The 19,187-nt window shown below is 38.1% G+C and overlaps 1 protein-coding gene across 5 annotated transcripts in view; it reads left to right on the top strand.

Annotated features, from left to right (window-relative positions):
• The window catches only part of adam19b (ADAM metallopeptidase domain 19b), a 30,997-nt gene that overhangs the window by 1,840 nt on the left and 9,970 nt on the right, over positions 1-19,187 (top strand). For 4 of the 5 annotated variants that reach the window (XR_003674973.1, XM_028460287.1, XM_028460288.1 and 1 more), the window contains exons 3-13: positions 605-675; positions 12,602-12,680; positions 12,858-12,934; positions 14,890-15,094; positions 15,457-15,522; positions 16,651-16,722; positions 16,811-16,977; positions 17,065-17,149; positions 18,281-18,420; positions 18,500-18,677; positions 18,770-18,859. Coding sequence is in view for 4 of the 5 variants with exons in the window: in XM_028460287.1 (XP_028316088.1) it covers positions 605-675; positions 12,602-12,680; positions 12,858-12,934; positions 14,890-15,094; positions 15,457-15,522; positions 16,651-16,722; positions 16,811-16,977; positions 17,065-17,149; positions 18,281-18,420; positions 18,500-18,677; positions 18,770-18,859 (1,230 nt within the window). In the remaining variant the exon portion in view is untranslated. The remainder of the gene's footprint in view (positions 1-604; positions 676-12,601; positions 12,681-12,857; positions 12,935-14,889; positions 15,095-15,456; positions 15,523-16,650; positions 16,723-16,810; positions 16,978-17,064; positions 17,150-18,280; positions 18,421-18,499; positions 18,678-18,769; positions 18,860-19,187) is intronic. The other variant, XM_028460289.1, reaches the window with a different exon arrangement.

The raw sequence follows: 19,187 nt of genomic DNA, 5'->3' as shown, positions 1-19,187 counted from the left end.
AAAATATATATATCTCTGTTTGTGATTGGCCAGTCTGTATGAAATTTGACACAGTTATGTCAAGATGGTTCCTCAATTACTCCACCGAGTTTCACCTGGATCAGATTTTTTTTAAATGAGGGTGTGCTTACATTTGGACTCACTGTATGGTTATTAATAGAAATTTCTTACAAGTCTTTGACGTGATCAAGGTCACTGATCCAGATAACTGCCAATACCTGGTAAAGAGGAGATTTGGTGCACCTTCTAAGTGCTTTTCTTCATACTTGATTTGTCACACAGGATTTTCCACCACTGAAGCGTTTGTATCCCTTGGAATAAAATGAGTAGATGCATTACGTATTCAGGGTTAGCTACATAACATGAGCTCTAGGATAACCAAATAAATCTAATCATGTCAACGTTGGTTTGGACAACTTGTGCATCCATCCAACAGATTCTGTTTGTTTTACCAAAATACGTTCTCTTGGAGATGAATAAAGTATCTATCTATCTATCTATCTATCTATCTATCTATCTATCTATCTATCTATCTATCTATCTATCTATCTATCTATCTAAGTTATACATTTGGTTGAGAGTCTTCCTCTCATCTTCTTTCCAGCATCCATCAGAAGCTCAGGTTCAGATCACAGCTGAAGGCCACAACCTGACGCTACACTTGGAGAAAAACGAGTAAGTAACCAAAGCCTTTAAAAAAGTAACAACTGCTACTACTGTGTTCCCTGTCCTGTTTATTTGACCAGATGTGAGCTGTCACAGAGACATATTTGGAAGGTCAGTGAGTGTCAAGAGCAGGACGAAGGGAGGGAAGGGGTGATGACTTTTTGGACAACAGACGGTTGACACTCGATCTGTTGGGTGCTTTGGGGCAAACAGGAAACCAGATTGCGCCTCTGTACCTGACATCCTGTAATCCAATGGAGCCATTCCTGTCCCAGTAACAATGGGACTGTGATAGGAAGGGAACCGAGTATCTCAGTGCTTTGATGAAGAGTGCAAGAGTTGGGCTCGCTCGAAAAAGTGCAACTCCTTGAGATGAGCTGATGGGTTTATCACTTTGGGATCTGAGCCAGAACACAACGTTGAATGCATGCTGAATCTGTCATTTCTCCTTCTATCTTTATCACACACACACACATTAGAAAACCATGACTCCGCCATGTCTGACTAACCGTCCCCTGAGGGATTTGCCCCCTTGCTCTCGCAGCCCAGCAGGTGGTCAGACAGTTAGATTTCCTCCTGGTTGAGGAATTTTCATTAATCACACACTGTCTGCACACATGTGGCAGCAGAGAAAACAAGAAAAGGTAAGACAGATGGTAGACTGAAAGGTCTGAGACTGATATCATTAAAGATTTACTTCCTTTGTTTTTGACAGCGTTAAACCTAAGTTAAAAAAAAAAAAGCAAATGTAGAAAATCTCAATGATACATTTGGAAATAGCCTTTGTGCAACTTCCCATCTTTTTGAAACAGGAACCAATCAGTTGTTTAACAGTTACACAAAAGCTGCACTGATGTGAGCAATAAAAGAGGTATTGTGTGAAATAAATTGAGTCATAAAGAGCAGAACAAGAGAAGAATTGTTTTTTTTGTTTTTTTGATAAGAACAGTATCAGTTTAGAATCAAAAATGGATGTTTCTATTTAGAGAAACCACACTACAAATCCTGAGCATCGATCCTTTAATGTACTGTGTCTGCGGGCATTATTGATCCAGGCTAAACATCATGTAAATACAGTTGAATGCTTGGAATAAAAGCTTTGAAATGGACCTCGCTGTATTTTGGAAGCAGTTTTTGGTCAATATGCCTCTTATTCTACAGAGGATTCAGATCTTTGCAGGCGTGGTTCATTTGTTTTGTTCGTCGTGTTGCTTTGTATCACAGGAGGCAGCTGTTTCTTTTTTTTATTTTTATTACAAAGCCACACAGCCAAGTTTAGCACTACCTGCTCTGTATCAGACACAGCTGTTCGAAAGATTTAGCTATCAAAAGTAGGCGGAGTCTGAAATCACAGCTGAGGGAGAATAAATGTAGGAAACCTAATGCAAGATAATCAGCAAATCTTGTTTTTTTTTTTATTCAAATGCAGCTGAAAGGCTTTAGTTTTAACAAAAGTCTTAATTAAACGCTGTAAATGCTTCACCCCGTCTTCCAAATTCACTCAATAATTTATGCACAGCGTCTTTTCAGCTCAGGAGCTGGAGCGCCATTACTCACCCTTCCATTAAACTCTCCCAGACAGAGTCACAAACTGGGAAACCATGTTTTTAATTTGTCCTCTGTTAGTCCATGAAAAGACACAACTGGCTCTAGTCCACGGCGCTGACGAACACAACTGTGTGTGGGAGGAGATGAATGTGTGTGTGTGGCTGCCAGTGTCCACCTATCCTGCTGCCCTGACTACATTAGTGTAAAGGACATGAAAGACCGCTTTGATCTCATCACTATTCCTCTTCTCTGCAACATTTTACTCGCTCTGCTTCCCATCTAGTTTTTACTTAAAGCTGATATTTTTAAAAGATTTTTTTTTAAATCTTTCGCCTTTAATTGGCCATGTAATGTTATTACATTAATGGAATTTGTCCTCTGCATTTAACCCATCCCTGAGGATGGGCAGCCATTTTGCGGCGCCTGGGGAGCAGTTCGGGGTGAAGGGACTTGCTCAACATCCCACAGTGATGGCCCAGGTGAGGCTTGAACCGGCAACCCTCCAATTACAAGCCCAGCGTCCTAAATTACTAGGCCGCCACTCCCCTATGAATCTGGAGTTTCTGAGAAATCTATGTTTATGGATGATTCTTTTGAAATGCGAAAAAATACCTAACTAGTCTGTTACTATGGTCTACTGCTGGTGGTCATTCATATACATTAATGTACATAAGTCCCTCCTTCATCCTACAGACCCCTATACCCTATTGCTGAGTGCGCCCAGCCAATAGGCTTTAACTTCCTGTTTTTGAGACTGTCAATCAAAGTGAATGTCGAACTGTGCACGGAAACAAGGCCGCGCGTCACAACAGCAAACAGGTAAATATGATTTTGACCCATATATCTATGCGACCCGATGCAACCTTGTTATGTTTCGCGATGCGTGTGCAGAAAAGTAGAGGCGTGGCTTCTGGAAGATTGGCAGAGGCAGGGGGAGGAAGTGAAGCTCTTGAGGGCGGGACATCGAGACGTCTTCTCAGAAACTCCGGATAGCAGCTTTAACGCAGTGGTTCTCAAACTTTTCTAGCTCAAGTATCCCCATTCTCCTATTTCGGAATCCAAGTACCTCCTTTGTCCAACAACAACAGAGCATAATGATGGAATGAATGAGTGATAACACACATTTTAAAGAATTTAAAGGCTCAAACATACTCGGGCGGACCTCGCGCACAATGGACTCTGCACCGACTCCTCAGAGCTCACATACTTGGGCATACCGCCGCGTATAGTTTCCATTGAAATCCTACATGTCCCTTGATTCTTAGCGCTTCTCTGTAGTCCTTATACTCCTTGGACGTGTTTTAAACCTCTAAGTGTTCATCTCTCCTGCTCTGTTTCACCAGGCAGTGAAATGCAGGTCAGTGTTGCATTTAATGTGGTTGATACAATGCCAAGCAGTGTTTTGTGTGACACCAGCTACGCAAGCTTTGGATTTAATTGGCCTGGTGGACTCCTCTCGGACTCCGCTTTGCGGGTGTGCGCCCGAGTTTGTTTGAGCCTTTGTAAATAAGTGGAATGAAACAGTATTGAGTGGCTCCTAAATAGATATATTTCAATTTTTCTTGTCTTTACCATTTCCGGTCATCTCCCACCTGGTGTGGGACCGTGACTGACTCATATTTTCACTTCATGTTCTAATCAAGATCATTTCCATCATCATTATTATGATTATCATTATGGGCAACCGAGGTTTAGGTGGTAGAGAGGTCGTCTTCTGATCAAGAGGTTGGGGGTTCGATCCCAGGGCTATACCTGTTTATGTGTCGAAGTGTCCTTGGGCAAGACACTGAACCCTCAGTTGCTCCCATTGGTTGATTAGTGCCTTGCATGGCAGCTCAGTCCCATTGGTGTGTGACTTGTTATTGTGAAGTTCTTTTGGACTACCTCAGTGGTTATAAAAGCACTATATAAATCATGACCATTTAACTAAATATAAACATTATAAAACCCCATGTTTTCAGTACTTTTATTTGTTCATTATATATGTGTACGCCGTGGTGCGTACCCCCATTTGAAAAATCCTGACTTAACATATCACTTAATCAGTGATATGTAGGCAGTTCAGACTCAATCTATATACGTCCTCCCTAGTCATGCCTGTCAGTGTGTGTATACGTGTCTTTTTTGGGTTGACACACACACACATTATCTTAATGAAAGGCTACAGTGCAGCCACAGAGGGTGGCTCAGGCTGATTTGACATGTGCTGACTCAGAGAAGCAGGAAAGCGAGCTGAGAAAGGAAAGGGTGTAGAGAGAGGGAGTGGATGATGGATCAGAGGACAGGGCTGAGGTGAGGAAAACCAAGTCACGGAAAGAGGAAAGTGGAAATGATGTAGTTATATTTCGTCGCTCTGATATGAAAAGTGTCCTTCCTCCTTTGTCCTTCTGTTAAATGGATTTCCTGCTCCCTCTAAGTGCATGAACCTGATTTCAGGACTCCTCTGGGAAACCTACAGAGTCGCTTTAGCCTCTCCCCTCTCCTCTCTCCTCTTCTTTTCTTATCTTATCTTAAACTCATAAGTCTTTTTCTTGCTTAACAATGAAACTACCTCATCCTTTCTTCTGTCACTCCCACTTTCACCTCGTCTGATATTCCCCAGTGCTCCAGGATAAATATACTTCTCCCACGTGCTCTTTCGGTGGTAGTTTGGGTGATCATGGCCACACGCAGACAGATGAGACATGGATGTACACACACATGGCACCTCAAACAAATACAAACAAGACTCAGAGCTCAGACCTGACGGATTGCAGGTCCACAGAGCTATGGGGATGCATTGTTTCCATCCAGATTCCCTTGTGTCTATGTTTAGTCTCACAGCGGTTGGGGTCTTGCCTGCTTGAACGTGTCCAACATGTTCACCAATGACTAGAGCTTATCCTCCCCTCACTGCTGTAAAAAAAAAAAAGCTCTTCATTATTTGTTGCTGAGCAGCACTTTGACTTTGCATCAGCTCTCGGCTCATGTGTGGTGATGTCATCCGATACTATGAGAGAATGCGACCCACTGACCCTAATGTATTACTCCCCCCCCCAACCCCCCATCCCCCCATTAGCATTAACCCCCCCCTTATCCCCGCCCGCCCCGTGTTTCTCCTCCTGATTCTGAACCGAGCCTTTGTCTTTGCTTTGCTGCTAGACAGTCCTGAGTCAGCCCCGCACTGCACTCCTCAATCAGCATCTGTCTAGACCCTGGACCACATCCAAACCACGTTGAGTGCTCCCGCAATAAAGTTTTATTCCAGTCTTGATTTGAAAAGCTGGCACATTTGTTCCCCAGAAGGTAACCAGGAATAAATCTTTACACAAGCTGATCCAAGCGCTTCAAAACACTTCTACAGCTGGATCTGCTCTCCTTAAGTCAGGGTCACAAGTTAGTGGATACGTTTCTCTTCTTTGACTTTATCTCAACTACATGTTTCTCTCTTCATTATTCACATTCTCACAGTTCATTCAACCCATGGGTTTTTTTTACATGACATCTATTTAGCACATGTCAGTTGTTGTTTTTTTAAAGCAGTGATTTTCAGTGTCTAGAAATGAGGACTGGCGCCAGTTTCTATAACATAGATGAGCATTTTCACATATGCAGTACCTGGTCCAGTCATCAAACCTCCATGCACACACAAAAAAGACGAAAGTGTTAGAATAGAGTGAAGTTACTCTATAGTTGTTCAATAGTTGCTTATCTGACTTGTCTCGTCGCCCACGTAAAGCTTGTTTTGTTCGTTAGATTTGGTTGAAATCAGATGTTTTATGTTTTTGAAACTTTTTGTCCTTGTCTTGCAAAAGTGACCTGACCGATTTGAACTATTTTATGTAAGGATATACTGTATTTGGTATATGGATAATTAAAATAAGGGCTATTGGATATAAGGGTATTGGCTATGCCTCAAATAAACTGTAAATACATGAATAATATTTGAAATCAACAAAAGAAATTACAAAGAAAAGAAAATTATGATGGTTCCCAAAAATGTTCTGTAGCTCAAAAGTTTGCAGAAAACACAAATTTAAATTTTAACGAGCATTATTTAATTCAGGCATTATAGCAGTTAATTACAGTTATGTCAATAGCAGAGCAACAGTCACTCTTAAGCCCTATTCGCACGGGATAGGTATTATCTGGGAACCCCATGTATTAAATAAATGACCCGCCAACGTCTGTTTTTTATGTGACGCATTCGCACGGGATAACCGAAGCCTTAGATTTTGCTGAAATTTATGGATATCTGAAAACGTCAATCAGTGTGAGTTGATGTTAAAACAACTTTGCAGCTCAGTGCTGTGTTACTGCTAGCGCTAGCCAGCTGTATTAAATAGAAGGCTACAAACAGAAAAAAAAAAAAGATTCTTACCGCACAGTGCAAAGCACGACGTGATCCACCATTTGCTTCTGATGTTGCTCCTTCTTTTATAGTTGTTGTACGTTACGGGCCGATAAGGTTTTGCTGGCCTGAGACCCAAAAGGTTTTCTAAACACTCCAATGCAGCCTCCATTCTTCACCAAAAGTAAATAAACATGCGTCTCGGTGTCACGGTCTGAGTTTACCTCGTACTGCGATCGATTATGATGATCGATAATCACGCATCGGATCCCGCCCATTTCTGTCCAAATCACAGAGATGCCTATTCACATTGGATTAGTATTATCACAGGACCTCGGAGTTCAGCAGAATATAGAAGGTCATTTGCGGGGGAATTTTTAAATTACTGACATGGTTGACTTTCACGGGATTAACATCACAGACATTCTCCGCAATTATTACCAATCGCGTGTGGTCCCTAGGTTAAACGAATCCTGTGCGAATAGGGCTTTATTTGCCAGTTTTATTGATCGGATATTGAAGCTTTCTTAAAAAGCATCTGAAATCCAGACAATAGCAACCCCTTAATGCTTAATATTCCATTTATGAAGCCAATCAGAGCTAAATATTAATTTATGCCTGCATAGTCTTGATTTACAATGGTTTATATCTAGTTCATGTCAGTTTTAACCGTATTGATTTTCTAAATCTAAAGTGTAGCTATATGGAAAGGCGCTCAGCTATAGTTACAGATGTTTGATTACTGATATAGACTATTGAGTATTGATTGTAAAGAATTACATGTGGATCACTGTGGGTCGGCTAAAGCCTTTGTAGAATTCACAGCTTCAGGAGGAAAGTTGCTTACTTTGTTAAGCAAACAGTCACAGTTATGACGTCTGTGGTTGTCTAATAATGGTGATTTAAAGTGGCGTTGCTTGTAGTCCAGGCAGGATTTGATAGAAGAATCATATCTGGCTATAGCTGGAAAAGAGCTTGGGGTCAGGATGAGCAGGAGGAAACTGTAGGGGGAGGGGCAGCTGTCTGGGTTTCTTCGTTCTTCCAGGGCAATGTGTTTTTATATTTCAACCTAGTGATATAAGTCGACGTGAGGTTTTTGGTCTTTGTTCACCAACCATCAAACCTCAGAGACAATAGTGAAACCTTTCAGTTAGTTCACACCTAGTTTTTTTTAACGTCTGTGCTGGCACGATGTAACGCTCACGCCTACTTCACGAATGAATTGACATTTCCTACATCCTTTTGTATTTTAAGATCTGATTAGATATGTGTTATATAGACGGAAAAAGCAAATCACAATATTTATCTGAATGGTAGTTTAGTTCAAGTCGCAGGATGCATGTTTTAACCATATGCTTTATATTTATTAGTATTAACCTTTGAGGTTTGAGTGACAGTTTGTAGCTTTTGGTAAACTTTGTGTGTTTGGTCTACACGTCACACAGCAGGACTTTAAGCAGCCGTCAGTCCACCACTGAGTACCTTTTTCCCAAAGGAGGCAGAGCTGCTGACTGGCATGTGAACATAAGACAGATCATTGTGGACATTTTTCTATAATGTATATAGCAGTGTTTTTCAAATGGGGTACGTGTACCCCGAGGGGTATGCGATGGCACTACAGGGGGTACTTGAGAGAAAGAGAGAGAGTGGGAAACTTAACAAATAAAGTGTCAGTCTTGGTCCCACCCCTGGCGTAAGATGACCGGAAATGATAATAACTATAGAAATAAATCTATTCAGACGTTACTTAATCAATGTTTTTCAACATTGTTGCCTGAAATTTCTGACAAATTACAATAGATTTTTGAATTTCTTTAATTATGGTTGTTTGTTCTTTTTATATATATATATATATATATATAAAAAACAGCATACAATCTTAAACAACTGTATTTCTATACTTTCACTTTGTGAAATATAAATCTAGTTCAACTGAAATGCAGTAAAAAAAAAAAAAATATATATATATATATATATATATATATATATATATAGATCCAAAAAAAATTTGGGAACCACTGGACTAAATACTGTTTCTTCCACTTATTTACAGAATGAGATATTATCCCCCGCCACAAAGTGTAGAAGGGTTTGAGCTCTGTCCGTCTGTCCGAGTTAAAGAGGACAGCTTCTCTCAGAAATACATTTTTCCAGAGTGATTGCCCTTTTTTTGTTTTTTTGACTCTGTTCGAGGTATTATCAAAGGGAACAGCTTTTCTTAGAAACCATTTAAGATAGGACAATTAAATTCAGTGTGTGGCTTCAGGGTATCAATAGCTTGATGGAGTTCGAAAATGAGAAGTGAGTAATTATTTTTTCCAGTTATTGTCCTTGTTCCATTTTTTTTTTACTCTGACAGCTTTTCTCAGAAACCTTTTAAGATAGGATAACTAAATTTGGTGTGTTGCTTCAGGGTATCAATACCTTGATGGAGTTTGAAAATGAGAAGCGCACAATTATTTTTTCCGGAGTTATTGCCCTTGTTCTGTTTTTTTGACTCTGTTCGAGGTATCTTCAAAGGGGACAGTTTTTCTTTTATGATAGTTAGTAATTTTATATTCTGATGTGATAATATTTTCTTTTGTATACATCTAAGTTCTTAGATTTAGGACATTTAGGAAAAGGTTGTGAGTTATAATGAGAATCATACTGGTGGGGGATGTTGATGACTGTCTTCTTGTTTAAAATGTGTGTCATCACTCGTTGTTTTTAGATAGTTTTCTAAGCAAAATGTTGCAGTCGGACAAAGGGGGAACTTGGATTCAGATTTAACTTGAGCCAAAAAAGTTTGAGAATAGGAAACAGCAGCTGGTGAAGTTTAGTGAAGCATCTCTTATTCTGTTGTTAACTCAGAGTGACAGAGAGTTGCAGAGGAGAGAATAGGAAGTTTGGGGTTATCCCAGTTTAGGGTGACATCATCACATCATCACCAGTGGCTGATCATTTTAAAGTCTGCATTTAGATGCAGATTACATTTAGATGCACACGCCTCCTCTAGCCAAAGCCCTGATCTGTTCAAAGATGAAGTGGATCCTCTGTCTTTGACATGCTTTATTGCAGATTGCATCAACAGGCTGCCATTGTTTCAAGAGGCTAATGTCCTTAGGGCTTCTGACGGGGGCGGGGAAAAAAAAAAATCCCCTTCATTTATCTGTCACCCTTCTAAAAGATCAGTCTGACATTTTAGGGGATTGGGAAGTTCTTGTTTGCTCTGCTAGCGGAGGTCGGTCATTTGCTGATTGTTGCTTAAATTGATGAGTGTTAAACTAGAGGATGAATTGAGATTCATTCATTAAGATCTTGACAATTTTCACACCACAAAGATTAGCGTGTATAAACTCAGCACATTGAAATAATCCTGCATGCAGAACCTATTTAAAATATCACTCTTCATTCCTTCTTTATATTTGTTTTTGAAACTATAAACGATCCCTGTAAGTTGCTAAGTCGCCTTTTGGAAAAAGACAGATGGGAGGAAACTAGTATTAATCCTGCAATAAACCCACAAATGATCAGGGGAAAAAAAACCTCCTGAACGAAGTTTCTATTAGATTGTAGACATTAGTATTAAATTAACAGGACTAAACTTAATAAACTAATAACTAAATAAACGTGAAAAATAACAACATTATCACATTTTGATTAACCAATAGGTGTCAACCAGTTTAACACAGACACACTCATTCACATTTTGCGATTCAAACCTGCCAAAATTAAAAATAAATGAATAATAGAATAAAAATAAAAATACACAAAACAAAAACAAATTGTTTTTTTTAAATGTATGAAATAAATGAATAAAAGTGAAAATAATTATTACTCATTCAATCTATATTTATACTAATTTTTGGGAAATACGTTTGCATTCATTTATTTAATGATCTATTTATATTAAATTTTTTTGTATTTATTTCCCACTTATATTTATTTATTTGTATTTAATTTTTAATTTTCCTTTTTTTTTCTTTTTTTTTTTTTTTTCACGTTTTTTAAAATTTATTCAGTTATTTTATTAATTCTTTTTTCCAGTCGTCCATCCTGGCCTCACTGTAGTTGTAATAACTTCCCCTGCAAAAAAAAATGACCACTAAAATAACTTTATCCCAAGATCAGTGAGAAAACTTCCTGAAAATGTGACTCTGCAAACGAAGATTATCACTGCACACAGGGATTGCGTTTAAGTGCACCTCAAAATGATGGGAAATTTTTAAAAGATTTGACATGATAAACTTTTCAAAGTGACCTTTAAAACCAAACCAAATGCATTTTCAGCATTCAGACCCAGTCATACCCAGTCCTCCTGACTATCGGGGTGTAAAAGCACAAATGACTGAATCACAATCACAAGTTTCTTCATCATTAGTGACGTCGATAACCGGAATTCTATGAATCTAATCATTGTGGATAATGTTCCTGTGTCGTGTTATTAAAGTAGCTCCAGCTGGAGGCACTGCAGTGAGACTCTGGGAGCTTTTAGCTGAGGGAGGATTTTAGAAGGACGGAGCAAAAACAAAAGCAGCTGCGAGGCAGGCAACGTTTATGAATGAAAACAGGAAGAATGGATTGAGACACAGTTGGACTGAAAAAGGGCAGGAAATCAGGCATCCACACTGGATAGAGTCCAAAGAATCACAGATGGAGAATTAAAGGAACTTCATGCATTATTAAAATAAAACTAATTTTGTAATGGGTTTTCCCACATATTCATGTTTTTCTATCAGTCTTTCCTGATGCAGATTGTATGGAAGCCCGTTTCCGCCACTAAAAAAAAAAGTCACCAAGGAAAGTCATAATTATGAGATAGAAAGTCATAATTATGAGATAGAAAGTCATAATTATGAGATAGAAAGTCATAATTATGAGAAATAGTCATAATTATGAGAAATAGTCATAATTATGAGATAGAAGGTCATAATTATGAGTTAGAAAGTCATGATTATGAGATAAAAAGTCATAATTATGAGATACTTAAACACATTTACAGCAGCTTGTTCATGTGGTGAGCTGACACTGAGAGCTGGCTGATAAGACTTTCAAAGACTACTTTAGACGGGGCTTTACAAATGATGAAATACTTTGTTTGCTTGGAAATTCACATAGAAATATGCATAATTATGACTTTACTAACTCATAATTATGACTTTACTAACTCATAATTATGACTTTCTTTCTCATAATTATGACTTTACTAACTTGTAATTATGACTTTTTTTCTCATAATTATGAATTTGTTTCACATAATTATGACTTTACTAACTCATAATTATGACTTTCCTTGGTGATTTTTTTTTTTTTTTTAGTGGCGGAAACGGGCTTCCATAAGATTGTCTTGTGCATGAATTTAAAAATCTTCCTGTTTGGATAAATAAATAAAAATATATGTCCAGTGCGATAAATTTTAACAGCATGTTAAATTGAGGTTTAATTTATTATTATTATTATTATTATTATTCAGGAAATGTTTACGTCCCGACATGTTTCGACTGTCAACTGCCAGTCTTTGTCAGATCTCCTTTGATGGTTCCTTTGAAGTTTCCTTTGATTTCCATGCAATAGTTCCAGTGAGATCCATTTTGTCTTTTTTTTTAACACAAATAAAATGTTGGTATATGTTGTATCTTTTGTTGATTTTGTTTTTATTTTTTGTTTTTTCATTCTTTCTTCTTTAGCGCTTTTCTTACATTTTTAAGTTATTTGTATCTATTGTTATGAATTGCAAAGAAAAAAAAAAAAGAAAATTTCCTGAAAATCCTTGTCTGAAGAAACGAAAACCTCAACTTAAAAATTAAAAAAAAAATAAGGCCAACAGAAATAATAAACTGTAAGAATGAAAGTCATCATCTTAGCTATACTTTCTATTGGTTTATGTCCAGCCCTTCTCCCTATTCCTGTGTGTGTTCCTTTATCTCTCTGAAGATCGTTGGGTTCTGTGTCTGCTCAGTATCCTGCAGCTTTTACTCACTCATTAAACATGAATCAGCCTGATGTTTTCTCAGACTGAATGCGATGACACTGCATTTATTCTGCTGTACCTGAGCTTGTGTTGTCTTTCACCAGTCAGCTGCTGGCTCCTGGATATCAAGAAATATGGTACACAGCTGATGGGTCGCGTAGGTCGTCTTCTCCTGCCAACAGCGTAAGTCTATATATATATAAAAATATGCATAAACTTACAATTTTTACAAAATATGCATTAAAAAAAGATTGACAGCAGAAATATGGTGGTACTTTGAGGTAGTATGAGAAATTCAGTTAATTTCTATGAATGGTAGCTTTAGTTATTCTGTTCACTGACCATAACTTTGCATTTCAGCGACACTGTTTTTACCACGGTGAAGTAGTGGGCGTGGAGGGCTCCAGCGTCGCTCTCAGCACATGTTCAGGACTCAGGTAGGAAGCTTTTATTTGTATTATAGCTGTAGACCACAGTATATCAAAACATATACATGATTATTGTCCATAAACAGAGCAGCGACCAAAAACAGTAGCTCTAAAGTGTGATCAAGAACAGGGAAGCTTCAGTATCAACTAATCTTAACTATGAATCGAAGTAAAATGTCAACACACTATAAGAAAAATAAAGGTATTTGTAGTCAGATTTAATAACCATCTCCGTTCTCAAGATTTAAATGGTAGAAGTAAGGGACTAATGATCGATGAGGAGCAAGGAAACAAGTAATCATGATGTCATGGCAACAAGAAGTCAGTGACGGCAAACACAAGAAACAAGATCAATCAGACAGTGCATATATCCTTTTTGCCAGATAATGCCAGATAATACAGTTGGTCTAAATGTACGGGCACCCCCATTGTTTCAAAAAAAATTGCAATGAAATGCATAATCCAGATCTGATCAGGATTAAACTGGACACAGTCCAATTTCATAAAGATCAGTCAATGATGAATCAAGATATGAATTTTTTTTACATTTTGCCAATGATAGGAGTTTTTTCAAACTGATCTGTACTGTGGACGTAGTCTTGGTAACAAACAAACAAACACAATAATAAACGCCAGAGAAAATACTTCCTCTTTGGTGAAGGTGATAAAAAATGTGCTGTTAGAAAAGCATCAATAATAAGCACACAACAATGCCCTGACACATGACACAAATTAGACCACAAGGTGTTGGATAGATTCTATGACGATGATGTATTATTATTTTTATTTATTTTTTAACATAATTTCACCTTCATAAACCTTTTAGTATCCATTGAGGTTATTTCCATCAGTTCTGTGTTCAGCTAAATAAGTGAAGATGAGAGGGAAATGTGTACGGGAAGTTATGAAATGCCCATGTAAGGCCTTTTATATTGAATATGAAAGAGTTATGTATTACTCTAAATGTACATTTCAACACAATAAGCCTTAACATCATACAGTAAAGCACTGAAATAGCTTTCACTGTCACAATGCTCTGTCCTTACTGCATGAGAAAAAAAACTCACATTAATTAAATCTATTTATTTTTTATTATTATTATCACCTTTGTCTTTTAAGTTTAAAAAAAGTTTTGTTATGCAGAAAAACTGCTTTTTTGTTTATCTATGAAAACTTAGTGCATTCAAAAATAATACTGGGTAAAATTAAATAAAAAATTTAAAAAAAAGCTGACTGATGGTTAGGACAGTGTGGTGTGCAGCAGTGGTTTTGAAACGGGAAGGTGACGAGAAGTTCTCCTCGGAGTTGGTACGAAACGTCAGTATTACATCCTTTGATCAGGGTGTGTCTCAACTGAAAGGATGTGGGGACACAGTTGTGTGTTTTTGTGTATCTTGTTATCTGTTAAGTTAGCCGTTAGTCATTGCTCCTGGGTTGGTTCACTGAGTACAGCTCATTTTGCAGATCCTGTGTTTTCAACAAACACAAACGCTTCCTGCCCTCCACTCTGTTAGAGATGTGACCATCAGCACACGCACATTGTTGGCAACCGGTCTTGGTTATAGCTCGACTTGTGTAAATTCTCCAGAGGAATGCAAACAGCGCGCTGAGGGACACTAACGTGCGGAGGCCTGATTTCAGCAGATGTGTTTTTTAGCAGCTGCGTGACCTGCTGTTTTGTGTGCACCATTGTGTTTGCGTGTGTGTGTTTGCGTGTGTGTGTGTGTGTGTGTGTGTGTGTGTGTGAGGCGTTTGTGCTCACAGTCACAAGTGGTTGTGTGGAGGAAGCTGGAACCATGTGCTTGGCTGTGTCTCCCAGCTGAACTTTATTTATTAGAGCCAATAATACATCCCTCTGCTCCACCCATCTATAAAATCACAGCAGCTGGCAAATGAAATGTAAAAAAAAAAAAAAAAAAAATATAAGTTGGGATCTATGAACAGGGCCATCCTTGTTTCCTCAGGGGTCTGATCTCACTAAACACCAGCGTCAGTTACCTGATAGAGCCTCTTCCTGTTGCTGAGGATGATGAGCGTCACGCCTTGTTCAGAGCAGAGAGCCTCCATCTATCCAGAGGTAGCTGCCTGCATCACCATGGCAACAAGGAGGAGAAGCAGGAGGAGCTGAATGACTTCATCAGTGGAACCATGTCAGCGAGCAGAGTGAGGGTGGGTTCGTTAAAATCACCGATGTATATTATATTATATTTATTCAGTTGTAAAATACTGTAGATATTATGTTAAAGGTTCAAATGTATGTAATCAATGGGTTAATAATATATAGGTCAGTTTTTCTCATACCTACTGTTGCTGACTATTGTTCTCTGAGTAACATCACTTGATCAAACCTTTTCTAACATTCCACACTACAAAATAATTAATATAAGTATTCATGATTCGTGCTGATATTGTATCGGATCGATATCGGTATCGGCAAATACTCAAGGCTGCAATATTGGTATTGTATTGGAAGTGAAAGGTTGTATTGGGTCATCCCTGCTCATCATGTGACCTCCTGTCTGTGGTTTCAGAGAAAACGAGAAGTGAGCCAAAACATGAAATACGTGGAGCTTCTGTTAGTGGCTGATAAGGCTGAGGTGAGGAGAAAATGTGCACAATTTAATACAATTTCTGTATAATACTGTTCATTTTACCTGTAAAATATTGATACACCTGCAGGGTTTTTAAGCTGTCAGTACATCATCAATGTATCAGTGTATGAACGTATAAACTGTATACATTATGTGACATAATGTGACTCTAGTAACATAAGATATTGTAAAGTCAAATTCCCATGCATTTTCTTGTTTATTATTAAGATTTTCTATTTATTCATGACGTATTAATGTAAGTTAATGGACTAACACAGTGTTATTCAACCTTGGGTTTGTGACCCCATATCGGGGTCGCCTGAAATGTCTAGTAATTCATTAAAAAAAAAAAAACACTTACCGATTGATTTTTTTTAAATTATTCTTTTCAAAATAAAACAACACAATCTTAAACAACTGTATTATATATTTTCACTTTCTCAAATTTAAATTTAAAATAAAACAATATATAATGCAATATATATATATATATATATATATAATTAAAAAATATCATAAATGATAAATAATATAAATATATATAATTTTAAACTACTAATCCTGGCTACACTGTTTGTAACACACACAGTATAACAAACATGATCAAAAACTAATTCTAGAAGGTAAAATAAAGTCTACCCTCAGTAGTTCAAGTTCAAAAATGTTCCTCTCTTGTTCACATATTCTGTAAAGTGTTTTTACCTCATTCTCACTGTGATTTATTGTTTTTTTTTTTTTTTTTTTTTTTGTTTTGGCCAGACAAGGGGGGGTAGGGGGCATTGATTCACTTGACACCATTTTAGTTCTGGCTTGTTCCCAGTATTCCGCATAATACGATCACCTCATTGAAAACACCAGAAATGTGTTGAGTAGTCAAACACAAGAAATCAACGCCAGAATGAAATAAAAACACATGTTGGACTCTAAATCCCACAATGCAATGTGCAAAACGTTTGAGAAAATGTCAATAAGAGAGTGTTTACAGTGTTGACCAAAACAAACATTTCAGCAGCAATTTCAGCTTTTTTCCCTTTTTTTATTTGAGTAAATGACGTTCATGGATCAATGATGCAAAAACTATGATTTTATCTCATAAAAAATGATGGACACATTCTAATTATGGACGTTTTTTAGTTTGAGAGGCATGGGAGTAACCTGGAGAGGACCAAGCAGAAATTACTAGAGGCGGCCAACTTGGTTGACAAGGTAACGATGGATATCAAACACATCATATGAAGCTCAAACCGTCACAGTTTATATTTATATATGTTTCTGTGTCTTCCTGCACCAACAGTACTACAAAGCTCTGAATATCCGTGTGGCACTGATTGGGTTGGAGGTGTGGACCAGTCAGGACTTGATCACCGTTTCCGATAATCCGCACAGCACTTTGGCAGCATTCCTGTCGTGGAGAAGCAAACAACTTAAGGCGCTGCCGAACGACAATGCTCAGCTCATCACGTCAGCGTAGCTTCTTTCTTTACTTTTGGACCCTAATGAGACGCTGTCCAGTTGGAACTCATTCCCATTGTTGCGTTTCGTCTCCAGGGGGAAACCATTTCAGGGAACCACCATCGGCCTGGCCCCGCTCAAAGCCATGTGCTCTGACTACCAGTCTGGTGGAGTGAACACGGTGAGAGACGACACAGTAAACAAAGTGCTAACAATCAGCATGTGTGGCCTTTGCTTGAGTTGAATATAAACTTTCTGATGAAAAGACTGAGAAAAGTTACACAGCTGTGAAGTGCAGTGAATAAATTAGTGCTAATATTTTCTTCTCACTATTTCTGAATCAGGGTTTGGGTTAAATACCTTTTAGAATTTCAGTTACGTCTTCAATTATCCATTTTCAATTACGTTTACGGTGATTTTTTGAAACTACAAATGTAATTTTTCACCTGAAAGTAAATTATAAATATGTTCACAATTACTAAAGTTCAATTACAATTAATGAGCCCCATAAAACGTAACTTTCCTTTTGTATTAGCTTCCTGTTAGCGTCACTTGTGTGTCAAACTGATGGCCTGGGGGCCAAATCCGGCCCTTTAGAGCATCCAATTCGACCCGCAGGATAAAGTAAAAATGACAGAGAAAACATGAATCATTGTGTAAATGAAACTTAACAATATTTGCAGTCATTTCTAATGTTAAACAGTTGAAAAAAAACTCAACATTCTTACAAAATTCTTCCATTTCTTCTCTAGTTATGACATAATATTTCCCTTAACTAAATAGAAATTGGTCACAAAATCTTAAATCACCTATAAAATAAACTAAAAACAATAATCTATCATCCAATTTGTTTTTCATATCTTGGTTACATTTTTAGGCTTCCTTGTACATGAAAATGTTGGTATTAATATTTTTGGTGTGGGCGTCTGAGCCTTTTTTGGGTCAGTAAACCCCTCGAAACAGTAAAATGATCCTCAAGAGAACTGGGATTTTTTTTTTTTACATGGAACATATTTTGATATTGGTTGACTGTGTATGTGTAAGCTAGAGAACTGTAACATTGCTCCATAGTTTTACGTTTAATTAAATTATAGTCGACAGTTTTTGTAGAATTTTAATACCAATTGCAATTACAAAGTCAATTTTCACAATTCAATAAGATTACGACAGCAACAGATTTGTTACAGTTACAATTATTGCGTAATCATTATTACGCGATTACAATTATGATTTACCCCAACCTTGGTCTGATGATTTCATTTGACAACAATGTCACATGATCCTACATTTATTATTATTCTCTGTTGAACAGGACCACTCAGAGTCAGCGGTTGGCGTTGCTGCGACTATGGCCCACGAGATGGGCCACAACTTTGGTATGAGCCACGACATCGCAGGTTGCTGTCAGGCAAAAGCAGAGGACGGAGGCTGCATCATGGCCGCTGCAACAGGGTAGGATGCACTGAAAGAGAGAAATGATGATTTAAAAGGAGACGTCTGACTTTATTAATTCGCCTCCACTCTGGCGCAGGCACCCGTTTCCCCGTGTGTTCAACACCTGTAACAGGAAGGAGCTGAAGAGCTACCTCAGCTCTGGAGGAGGGAAGTGTCTCTTTAACTTACCCAACACCAGAGCCATGTATGGGGGCCAGCGCTGTGGCAACGGCTACCTGGAGGATGGAGAGGAATGTGACTGCGGGGAGGAGGAGGTCAGTGTGTGTGCGTGCGTGTGCGTGCGAGCAAATTACGCAGACTTACAGTTCTGGTCAGGAATAATGACTCTTGTACTATGCATGTGCAGGAATGCACCAGTCCCTGCTGTAACGCCAACAACTGCACCCTGAAGGCTGGAGCGGAGTGTGCCCATGGAGTCTGCTGCCATAACTGCAAAGTACTCACATGACATCACACACTGAGCTGCTCGGAACACAAAGGCCTCTTAAAGGGATCCTGCACTGTTTTTACAAATGTCCTTTGAAATGTCCTTATTAGAAGTTCTATGCCTAACAAAATGCATTATTTTGCACCATATTTGTTTTTTTTTTTAAACTTTTAAAACTGGGACTACTTTACCCTGTGCGCCGCCATGTTGAAATGATGTCATTGGTGACGTGATTAGCCCCTTTTAGTCCATTGAGTTCTATAGGAGGGTGAAGTAGTCCCAGTTTTAAAAGTTAATTTCATTAATGTGGTGCAAAATAATGCGCTTAGTTAAGCGT

This window comes from Gouania willdenowi, chromosome 10 (assembly GCF_900634775.1).
Source record: "Gouania willdenowi chromosome 10, fGouWil2.1, whole genome shotgun sequence".
NCBI classification, from domain to species: domain Eukaryota; kingdom Metazoa; phylum Chordata; class Actinopteri; order Blenniiformes; family Gobiesocidae; genus Gouania; species Gouania willdenowi.
Note: the sequence above shows the minus strand (reverse complement) of the source record. Positions and strands in the feature narration are given on the sequence as shown.